This window comes from Coregonus clupeaformis, unplaced genomic scaffold (assembly GCF_020615455.1).
Source record: "Coregonus clupeaformis isolate EN_2021a unplaced genomic scaffold, ASM2061545v1 scaf2422, whole genome shotgun sequence".
NCBI lineage: Eukaryota > Metazoa > Chordata > Actinopteri > Salmoniformes > Salmonidae > Coregonus > Coregonus clupeaformis.
Window position 1 is genome coordinate 5781 of NW_025535876.1, and position 11720 is coordinate 17500.

At 52.8% G+C, this 11720-nt stretch overlaps 2 protein-coding genes across 2 annotated transcripts; both read right to left on the minus strand.

Moving 5' to 3' along the window:
- Window positions 1-234: 234 nt before the first annotated feature.
- LOC123488674 (histone H2B-like) lies at window positions 235-713 on the minus strand. Its single transcript, XM_045219519.1, is given in 2 exon segments — window positions 235-387; window positions 389-713. Coding segments are annotated over 2 exon segments (375 nt in total). The 5' UTR covers window positions 662-713; the 3' UTR covers window positions 235-285.
- Window positions 714-4666: 3953 nt separating this feature from the next.
- Window positions 4667-5676, minus strand: LOC121561404 (histone H2A). Its single transcript, XM_041873972.2, is given in 2 exon segments — window positions 4667-5251; window positions 5253-5676. Coding segments are annotated over 2 exon segments (387 nt in total). The 5' UTR covers window positions 5493-5676; the 3' UTR covers window positions 4667-5104.
- Between the last annotated feature and the right edge of the window lie 6044 nt (window positions 5677-11720).

An 11720-nucleotide genomic window follows, 5' to 3' on the forward strand; every position in this document is an offset into this window, starting at 1 on the left:
CAGCGCGCAAAGACACCAAAAAAGGCGCGCTAAACCCCCTACGCTGGAACGGGCAGGGGAAATGATACAATGTAGCCGCTCTCCGAGCCGGCGCGCGCCGCCCATTAAACAATGATACAATGTAGCCGCTCTCCGAGGCGGCGCGCGCCGCCCATTAAACAATGATACAATGTAACGCAGCCTACCTACGCATTCATTCGGTGGCGATGGAATTGCTTTTTTACTGACAGAGTGGGTGGCTCTTAAAAGAGCCTTTGGGTTAGTAGAGCAGTCCAAATGCGCTGTTTACTTGGAGCTGGTGTACTTGGTTACGGCCTTGGTGCCCTCGGACACGGCGTGTTTGGCAAGTTCACCGGGGAGCAGCAGGCGCACCGCGGTCTGGATCTCCCCTGGAGGTGATGGTAGAACGCTTGTTGTAGTGGGCCAGGCGAGAGGACTCTCCGGCGATACGCTCGAAGATGTCGTTCACGAAGGAGTTCATGATTCCCATGGCCTTGGAGGAGATGCCGGTGTCGGGGTGGACCTGCTTCAGGACTTTGTACACGTAGATGGCGTAACTCTCCTTCCTGGACTTTCTGCGCTTCTTGCCGCCCTTCCCTGCGGTCTTGGTGACGGCTTTCTTGGAGCCCTTCTTGGGCGCTGACTTTGCTGGCTCGGGCATGATGATGTCTCGTTGCTTCTCAGAAACGAATGAGGGGGTGAAGGGCGCTTACCCGTCTTATGAAGAGGAAGCTAAGCAAAGTCAGCGGCCGTAGACACTCCCCTGCTTGCTTGCTCCTCCCCCCTCTCCCTCCCTCCTCTCTATAGCCTATGCTCTGTGACCGATGGGGAATTGTGTGTTTCAAAAGGGGGGCTTTAATAGGTGTCCAAATGGCACGATTGTTGTGCCAAATAATGCTGGTGATAGAATTGCCCACTTTGGCACCGTCAGACATAGGGCTCCCATTTTGGACTGTGTGTGTGTGTGCGCGCTGTCCCCCCTCTTTTCGAGCCACGTCTACCGACTCGTGGTGGCTTTATGTTGTCCAAATTCCACTATTGCTTGACCCAAAATAATAACGTTCTTACACTTTGCCACTGTCAGATATAGGCCTCCCTCTGTGCGCTAAAAGTGGACGGGACATTAGAATCCTCTAATTAATACTCCCTGTCCACTCGAAGTGGCTCATACTTTCTTACTAAATTGCATACTAAACATTTTTTGTTATATATAACACTACATGGAATGGGCCCATTTTAAGCGGATGTGGGTGGCTCTTAAAAGAGCCTTTGGGTTCGAGTCGGGGTGTTGAGGTTCCGAAGAGAGTGGGTTTAACCGCCGAAACCGTACAGGGTGCGTCCCTGACGTTTCAGAGCGTAGACCACGTCCATGGCGGTAACGGTCTTCCTCTTGGCGTGCTCGGTGTAGGTGACTGCGTCACGGATCACGTTCTCCAGGAACACCTTCAGGACACCGCGGGTCTCCTCGTAGATCAGACCGGAAATACGCTTCACGCCGCCGCGGCGAGCCAGACGGCGGATAGCGGGTTTGGTGATTCCCTGGATGTTATCGCGGAGAACTTTGCGGTGACGCTTGGCGCCTCCTTTTCCGAGTCCCTTGCCGCCTTTGCCTCTTCCGGACATGGTGTGTTCGCTAGTTGAGTTCAAGTGAATGAATGACTTCAGCGCCGGTGCGCGGTGCGCTATTATCTGCGTTTGGTCGACCTGATTGAGGCCGGCGGCACAGAAAGCGCGCCTCTGTTATATGTTCGGAGGCGTTGCAAAGGGGAGGGCGCTCGTTCTAGGGGACTAGGGAGGAGCGATTTCAAAGATGACGTGAAAGCAACTAACGTACGCGGGAAACATACTCAAATACTGATATAGGCTATGTGGAACACAAGGCCAAACTGTGACAACTGGGAGATCAGCTAGTACACTGTGTCCCTCTCCTCATATTGTTGTTGTTGTTGTTGTTGTTGTTGCACCTGATTCTACTCATTGAGGACTTGGTAATTTAGGTGACAGGTTGTTCAATCAGCTGTGGCTGTCCAGGCCTACAAGAAAAATGGGTCCTGTTGGGGGTAGCCTACTCTACCGCTGGAGTTGGGAAACACTGAAATGGAAGGGGGACACGCAGTGAGCAAAACTCCTAACCACATAAAAACACAGACACTTGAGATCATTAAGAGCTATAAGGAGTCCATCAACTACCTGGTCAGTCAAGTCATATAGGGGGGATTTCATGGCCACCTGCTGGAGCAGAAGTCATGTTTGCCAACACTGGCCTTAAAATCATTAGGAGCTATAAGGAGTCCATCAACTAACTGGTCAGTCAAGTCATATAGGGAGGGATGTCATGGCCACCTGCTGGAGCACAAGTAATGTTTGCCAACACTGGCCTTAAAATCATTAGGAGCTATAAGGAATAAATCAACTCATCATTCAAGTCATATAGGGAGGGATCTTAGCACCACCTGCTGGATCAGAAGTACCCTTCACCGTAGGCACAAGAGAGCCATCATCTCTCAACCGGTGCAATTTCCATAAGTATGTGGTAATAAAACAAACAACGACAGCTCCTCATATAGGCAGTGGTTTCACACATTTTTCTCCAAGATGTTCAAACGTTCATAGATGACCAGCAGGGTCAAATAATAAGCACAGTGGTTGTAGAGGTTGCAACAGGTCAGTCAGTACATCAGGAGTAAATGTCACTTGTTGTTAGTGTTGTAGTTCCTATTTCTACGGTGTTGCCTACCTGCAGCAATCATGAGTTACCTGCAGTGTTGATTGCAATTACGTAATTTGTCAACTCATAATAACAGATGTTTTGCAAACCGTTGATGTTTAAATAAATGGATTCCCGGTGTCCGGATACCTTTTCTCTTAAGGGATGTGATTGAGTGAATCCAAAGTAAGTTGGTCTAAATACATAATAGGATGAATCATTCAGGTAAAATAACACAATGTCTATTTGAGTCGAATCAATGTAATATAATCCTTTTTACGTCTCTATCATCTTTACTCAATGTATTGGACCACATCAACTCAACTTACTCAAGCTTATCTACTCATAAAAACAAGCAAAAAGATCTACTCAACAATATGACGTGTGCTTTTGTTGACTGTAATAGCTTGAGTACATTCCACAAAGTCATTTTTTACAGTGTATCTAAAGACACGTTTGTTGTGGTGATGCACTTTTTTCTTTGACGTTGAACTTGCATTGAACAGACAAATCCATTTCGTTACAACCCTTTTGTAGTATGACTTAGGAATATTTGTTGATGATCCTAATGTCTATGCGTGAATAGTGATTGGTTGTTGGTGAAATATTGCTGAGAACCCATCATTTCCTGGCCTTTTTTCACTATTGAGCAATTTTGAAACATTTGTTTTGCTATTGGATTCATAATGGTGACCTGGGACAAGTAATTAGTGAAACCAGAGTTCAGCAGTTGCCATTAAAGCGATCGAACCAAGTCATCCTAATAGGCTAGTATTAGCCTAAAGCAGGGTTTCCCAAACTCGGGCCACATTTTGGGAGTTTTTGCCCTAGCACTACACAGCTGATTCAAATAATCAACTCATCATCATCAAGCTGGGAGTATTAGAATCAGTTGTGGAGTGCTAGGGCAAAACGCAAAACGCGCACCCCTTGTGGACCCCAGGACCGCGTTTGGGAAACGCTGGCCTAAAGAGCAAATGCTGAAAGGGAATCACCATGAGGTGCAGTACCCACATTTAACCACAAGATGGCCTCCGTGCTCCATTGTAAAGTTTGGGCCTCTGCATGAGTCTCTCAGCAGCACTGCAACATGGGACTTTCAAAGTAAGTTGGCATGCATGTTTTTTCTGGACTGCATGCAAGGCTATTATTACACACAACTAATAGTGTCAATTATTCATCTGAACACAATTCTTGTTACTATTCGGCCTATATTATCACTCGTTTCTTTTTCCCCTCCTTTGTAAAGCATTTTACTGTGTTACTATATAGTTCAAAGGAAGTGGATGATGCCAGATGGTTGTGTATATACACACACAAACATTGAAGCTAGACTTCAGGCAACTAAAAGGTGCAATACGTAGCTTTTAGACGTGTTAGTGAACAACATACATGGTGGCTAATGTAGAGGTGCGTGTATACATGGAACAATTGTGCCTTTTTGATGGAAATATGGAGGTGGCTCTTAAAAGAGCCTTTGGGGGATATTCGAGTTCAGGTCATCCTCATTTATGCGCGCTCTCCGCGAATACGGCGGGCCAGCTGGATGTCCTTGGGCATGATGGTCACCCGCTTGGCGTGGATGGCGCACAGGTTGGTGTCCTCGAACAGGCCGACCAGGTAAGCCTCGCTAGCCTCCTGTAGGGCCATCACGGCGGAGCTCTGGAAGCGCAGGTCGGTCTTGAAGTCCTGGGCGATTTCTCGCACCAGGCGCTGGAAGGGCAGTTTGCGGATGAGTAGCTCAGTGGACTTCTGGTAACGACGGATCTCTCTCAGAGCCACGGTGCCGGGCCTGTAACGGTGAGGCTTCTTCACACCGCCGGTGGCGGGGCACTCTTGCGAGCAGCCTTAGTGGCGAGCTGCTTCCTGGGGGCTTTGCCACCGGTGGATTTGCGAGCGGTTTGCTTGGTTCTGGCCATGGCGCTGCTCTGACAGTCGGGAGTATAGCCTCGAAATGCCTATGTGAAGTTTATAAAGCCGGCAGTGGCGCCTGCTGATTGGACACCATCTCCCCACCACCCCGATTGGCCCGTTTCGCAGGCCTCCTCCGTTGGCCATTGGACGGGAGGCCCGGCCTCTCCAAAACTCAAACTCCCGGTGCGCGCGCAATAGGACGCCGCCGGCCCTTTACGCGCAATAATAGTCGCCAAAGTCAAGAGTGACAGCTTATAGGCACGTATCATCTAATGCTAGCCTGCTATGGCAAATGAGGCCAAGTAGGTGTTGTTGTTCATGCAAGGCCTCATGTGGGCACAGAATGTCGAAATAGTTGTGTATACACCCACTCAATGTATTGCGGTCATAGAAAGGTACTTTGCGCTTTTGGAGAGCTAGGTGGTTGGCTCTTAAAAGAGCCTTTGGGGGTTGAGTAGTCAAGTTGAAGTCGCAGTAGCGAATTTACTTGGCTTTGACTGCCTTCTCGGTCTTCTTGGGGAGTAGGACTGCCTGGATGTTGGGCAGCACACCACCCTGAGCGATGGTCACACCGCCGAGCAGTTTGTTCAGCTCCTCGTCGTTACGGACGGCCAGTTGTAGGTGACGGGGGGATGATACGAGTCTTCTTGTTGTCACGGGCAGCGTTGCCGGCCAACTCCAGGATCTCAGCAGTCAGGTACTCGAGTACGGCGGCCAGGTAGACTGGTGCGCCAGCGCCCACACGCTCGGCGTAGTTGCCTTTGCGCAGCAGCCTGTGCACACGGCCCACGGGGAACTGGAGGCCAGCACGGGATGAACGGGTCTTTGCCTTCGCCCTGGCCTTGCCTCCGGTTTTGCCTCTTCCGCTCATATTGGTAGCTTGAGAAAGTCACAGAAAGTCTGAATGAGCCGCTCGCCACTTCGAGAGCCGTACATATACCTCGCCACAAGAGGCAACGATTGGCCACCGGGCCGGTGTGGCCTTATCCAATTGGAGCGAGGGACAGACAGATGGACAGACAGACAGCCCTAAGCCGGTTCCCACCCACAGGCAGCGAGTGAGAGGCTACTTTGTTCTATATCGTGGAGCTCCGCCCCATAGGGGAGCTATGCTCCTAGTGGTTTACCCTCTGCCCTAGGGCAGAACAGCCTGAAGCAAATTTATGCACACACCTACAGCCAATAGGAGTACAGGTGTCCCTATATAAGGAACCCCGTTCCATCAATCTGCCTCCCATTATCTTCAGCGACTGGACTAGAGTGAAGAAGCCTAGAAGACTCAAGAAGAATTTCGTCGTTGACTGCCAGCCGTCAACGTCTTCTAAATGAGCACGCCAAGTTATCCACCCCCAAAGGCCCTTTTCAGGGCCCTGTGCCGCTGTACCTCCATGGCAACCACGGACCCCCACGACCTATGTTTCGTGTGTTTGGGACCGCTGCATGCCAAGGATGGTCTCGGCGACCCTCCTAATTGCGCCTCCTGCGCTCTCCTTCCTATGAAGGAGAGAAAGCAGCGCTGGGCGTTTTTCAGGAGGATGTCCCTCTTGATGATGCAATGTCCGTGCTCGCCTCTGGCTCAGAGGCATCAGCGGGCAGTGCGGAATCAGAGGATGACGGGAGAGCGCCGAGCCGGATGTCCCAGTGGGGCAAGCCAGAGCTCTGGCGCCAGCCTTTAAGACCCCCTTTCCATCGGGAAGCGTGAGGTCTGAAGGTTCCCTGTGCGAGGAAGACATGAGCTCTGTTAGGTCAGAGGCTCTGTCCTTCGCGGCTGCCTCTCTGCGTTCGGACTTTCCCGAACTCATTGAGAAGGCGGCCACTCGACTGGAGATTGCGCTGCCCCCACCTCCCCCTCCGATGGAGGTGGATTTGATGGAGGGCGGCCCCTACTCCAAGCCGAGAAGGGCGGCTGAGCCAATGGCTCCAGCCTTGCCCTCTCTTGGCAAATATGTCGAGGGCTCGTGGGGGGCACCTCTGGCGGCGCGTTCGCCGGCCAGAGTGTACACCCCATTCACCAGAGTGGCTGGATATGAGTGGGCGGCTAGGGGGAATCCCCAGGCTCGAGGGCGCCATGACGGCGTTCCTAGTGCCGGGTTCGAGTCCCTGGGCAGCCTCCAAGAAGGCCACCCTGCCAGCACAGAAGGACAGGTTCACAGCCCAGTTGGCTGAGAAATCCTTCACGCTGGGAGCCCAGAGCGTTGCGGCGGCGAACAACATCGCCCTCCTCGCGGCCTCCCTGTCCCGTCTCACAACGGGCAGGTCTGAGATGACCAGCGAGGAAGTGGAGGAGGCCTCCAGGATTTCCGGAGCCATCCTCCACCTGACGCAAGCGGTCGCTATATGTGCGGGCAGGACCATGGCCACCTCGGTGGTCACGGAGCGGCACCTCTGGCTGTCGATGACGGCTATGAAGGAGACCGACAGAGCATCCTTGCTCAACGCCCCGTCTCCAGCGAAGGCCTATTTGGCCTCGCTGTGAAGGACGCCACAGAGCGCATCGCCAAGCTGGACGAGGAGAGGAGGCACCTGGCGAAGCATTTGCCGCTGGCAATGAAGGCCAGCAGAGCCCCAGCCAACCCGTCCACCTCTAACGCCCCCAGTAAATCCGCTGGGAGGCGAAGGGCCAGGCGACAGGCGCACACCCCAGGCGGCAGGAGAGCGGGCTCGGCCCCTCCAGCAGCGACGGTGACGGCGTCGGTTCCGCCGGCGAGAGAGGTCGTCCAGAAGCCAGCCTGGCAGCACCAGAAGGTCTCCCAAAAGAGGCGGCATCTCTGACGAGGCGAGGGGGAGAGAGCAGAGGACGGCCCGGCGCGTGACGCAGAGGGGCCTACTGTTCCCCCCCACCCCACTGTTCAGGGCGTGGAGGGCATTGTGTGTAATTATGTGAATAAAGAGCGGAGTCTCACTGACATTGTCAAAGAAAGACACGTATTCCATAAGGTACAGAACACTTCACGTTCTATGGCACCCCCTCACCATCCTGAGTGTAGCTCAACCCACCCAGAGTGCGTTGCTGAGCGCGCTCAGGAGAGGAAAAGGGAAGAGGTAGCAAGGCGCAGCCTTAGCTCACCTAATAAAGATCTCTTACTACAGACTCCTAGGAGCTCTGTAGTAAAGGTCTCTCATAGCAGGCAGCTGTCTCTGTCCCAATGTGACATGAAGGCGCAGCCGCTAGCCGGGAAGAACGCCTTGCTGCAGGCTAATGCCTCAGCCGGCGCAGTTCAGACCCGTGCGACGTTCACGGAGAGCGGGAATACCAGAGTTACAAGTGTAATCAAGGTATGGACGCCTCCGGTCTATCATGAACGTAGCAATACCCAGGGCTCTGAGCGCAGCCCACCACTCACTGAGTGTGTTGTTGAGCAGCCGCATGAGACCAGTAAAGAGGTGTTATGGCACCACCGTGTGGTACCAGTCAGAGATTACACCTTTCAGACTCAGATGAGTACTGTAATGGATGGGTCTCATGGCAAGCGGCAGTCTCAGTCAGACAATGACGTGATGACGCAATCGCTATCCGGGGAGAGCGCGCCGTCTCAGGTTAATGCCTCAGACAGCGCAGTTCAGAACCGTGCTGCGTTCACGGAGGGCCGGATTACTGGAGTTACGGGCGTAACTAACGTATCAAGGCCTCCGATTCACGAACCAGCTGATGTTTCCTCTCCCTTTCGAGGGGGGCCCCCCCTGGGCTATTCCACCAACTCAGTGCTGGGGAATAGCGGCGGCAAGGGGCCATAGAGGAATACAGGTCCTTCCTACTGGACGTAAAAGAGCTTCGTGCACGTCCGCTTTCTCTGCATTGCTGGCAGTGGCAACGAAGCTGTACCCTCTCACGCTGGCTAGAACAGACGTTAGAGAAGGGTTATGCCCTCCAATTCCATCGGACCCCACCCCCGTTTCGGGGAGTGGTGGAAACGGTGATGAAAACGCCGGACAAAGTAGCCGCTCTGATATCAGAGATCACGGAACTTTTGGCGAAGGAGGCGGTCACAGTAGTTCCCCGAGCAAAGGAACAAAGGGCTCTATTCGCCCTATTTCCTAGTGCCCAAAAAGACGGGGGAGTGAGGCCGATTTTGGATTTACGCATTCTCAACGAGAGCATAACCAAACGGCCCTTCCGAATGCTGACGACAAAACGTCTACTGGAATGTGTCCAGAAGGGAGACTTTTGTACAAGCATAGACCTAAAGGACGCGTACTTTCATGTGCCGATTCAATTTCGCCACAGAAAGTTTCTGCGGTTCGCCTTTCAAGGGGTGGCGTACGAGTTCACGAGGATGCCGTTTGGGTACGCCCTGGCACCTCGAACGTTTTCCAAATGTGTGGAGGCGGCATTGGAACCGCTGCGTCGTCAAGGGATAAGGATATTAGCCTACCTAGACGACCTGCTGGTTCTCGCCCCGTCAGCAGAGCTGGCGTTCACGCACACGACACAGACAGTGATTCATCTCACGCGTCTGGGGTTCGCTGTGAATTGGAAAAAGAGCGCACCCTGGCCCAGTCATCAGATTGTCTACCTGGGACTACAGCTAGACACTGTAATGATGAGGGCGCGAATTTCGGACCCTCGAAGGGCAGCATTGGTACTAGCCCTGAGGAAGTGTCGTCCGAATCACACAGTAAACCGGCGCTATCGATCATGTCACTTTTGGGTCTCATGTCGGCAGCCCACTCTGTGGTACCGCTGGGGCTTCTGCACATGCGCAGAACACAGCGGTGGTTCGCCCCAACTAAGACTAGACCCAGTGCGTCAACGTCATCGGTTGGTGGTGGTTCCTCTCTCGCTAAGAGCAGACCTGGACTATTGGAGGAACCCGTGCGTTCTCACGCACGGAGTCCCGATGGGCAAGGTGTCATCCTACATTCCAGTGTATACAGATGCCTGTCTAACTGGATGGGGAGGGACATGTCAGTCTCAAGCGATAGGTGGTGCATGGCCTCAATCAGGTCGGCACATAAACCTCTTGGAGTTGGAAACGGTTCGACTGGTTTTGAACCACTTCGCGTCTACCCTTCGGGGTCGCGATGTGTTGGTTTGGTCAGACAACCGGACCACAGTAGCTCACATAAATCGCCAGGGAGGGGTCAGGTCTCCTGCCCTCCACAGGGCGGCAGAGGAATTGTGGCTGTGGGCTCACAAGCACCTTCGCTCGTTGAGAGCAGCGCACATTCCGGGCTACTTGAACGTAGGGGCAGATCTCATGTCAAGAGGGGGTCCTCGAGACGACGAGTGGTGTCTGCACCCAGACATTGTTCTCCAAATTTGGAAACAATTCGGGAGAGCCGAGGTGGATCTGTTCGCGTCACGTGTGAACGCGCAGTGTCCCCTATGGTTCTCCCTGAGACAACAGGGACGAGCCGCCATTGGGAAGAGACGCGTTCGCGCACTGCCCGTGGCCGAAAGTTCTCCTGTATGCATTCCCTCCGCTGTCTTGCATTCTCCCACTGCTAGCCAGGGTGAGATCAGAGGAGCTAACAGTGATACTGATAGCGCCCGATCGCCCGGGGGGCTCCGTGGTTTGCAGAGATGAGTCAGATGTTGATTGTGCCACCTTGGACAATTCCACATCGACGAGACGCGTTGAGCCAGGCGGGAGGCGCGATAGGGCAGTGGCCCATAATCGGCCAACCACTGAAGGCTTGGTTCCTGAACGGGACAGGTTGAGGCGCCGTGGGTTATCTGATGCAGTGATCAGAACCATACAGAGCGCTAGGGCCAGTTCCACTTCCAGGATGTACACAAGCAGATGGAATGTTTTCTCACAGTGGTGTAACACACAGGACGTAGACCCCATGAGCTGTCAGGTAGAGTGTGCTCTCATTCCTGCAGTTTATGTTTGATAAGCAGAAATCGCCCGCCACCATTCGAGTGTTTGCAGCGGCAATTTCAGCTGGTCATGAAGGGTTTAACGGGAAAAACCTGTTCAGTCACCCATTAGTGAAACGTTTCTTATTGGGAACGCGACGGCTTAGGCCAATGCCTAGAGCTACGCTGCCCCGATGGGATTTGGCTTTGGTTCTCGAAGCGCTATGTAAGTCGCCGTTCGAGCCATTGAATCAAATACCCCTCAAAATGCTGTCTATCAAGACGGCGCTGTTGCTCGCCTTGACTACCGCTAAGCGAGTCAGTGATTTGAGTGCACTGTCGACGAGACCCGACTGCCTTGCCATTAATGGCGATTTGAGCAGAGCGGTGTTACGTCCTAACCCGGCATTTGTGCCGAAGGTTATTAACAGTGCATATAGATCACAGACCGTGGAATTGTGGGCTTTTTATCCCCCCTCCTCATGGGGAGAGGAGTGAGAAAAAGCTTCATTGTCTGTGCCCAGTACGCGCTTTGGCGTGTTACGTTGAGCGCACAGCAGCGATTAGGTCATCGCCTCAGCTGTTTGTGTGTCACGGTGCGGCTGCATTGGGTAGACCACTTTCTAAACAGCGTTTGTCTCATTGGCTTTGTGAAGGCATTGAGACGGCGTACGAGGCGGCGGGGCAACAACCGCCTCAGGGTATTAAAGCGCATTCCACTCGTGGAGTAGCAGCTTCTACTGCCCTCTTCAGAGGTACAGAGGTAGTGGATATTTGTAGAGCGGCGTCTTGGTCGTCACCGTCTCCTTTTATTCGCTTCTATCTGTTGGATATGTCTTCTAACTCTTTGGCTCGATCTGTACTCAGCGTGGCTGAGGGGAGATCTTGAGAAAGTAACAGAGAAAGAAAGCAGGATTGTGACCATGTTCATAAATCCGCTTGTATTAGAAGGAACATATTAGGGCACGTTTTTTCCAACTCTTTAGCTCGGTCGGCATTCAGCAGAGCTGAAAGGCGATTTTGAGCTAGAAAGGAGAGGACAGAGCAGGACCTGGGACAGGTTCCAATCAGGTCCGCCTTGGTTAGGAAAGCGTGTTATGTCAGGAATAGGCTTTTCAACTTTCAAGCTCGATTGCACTCAGCATAGCTGAAGGAGAATCTTGAGCTAGAGGAAAGAGAAGCAGGACGATAGACAGGTCTCTATCAGGTCCGCTTTGGATGAAAGGCTATCTGTGGCATGTCTCTTGACTCAGGGTCAGTACATAGAGACATGTATTGAACTGACAGAATGTGAGG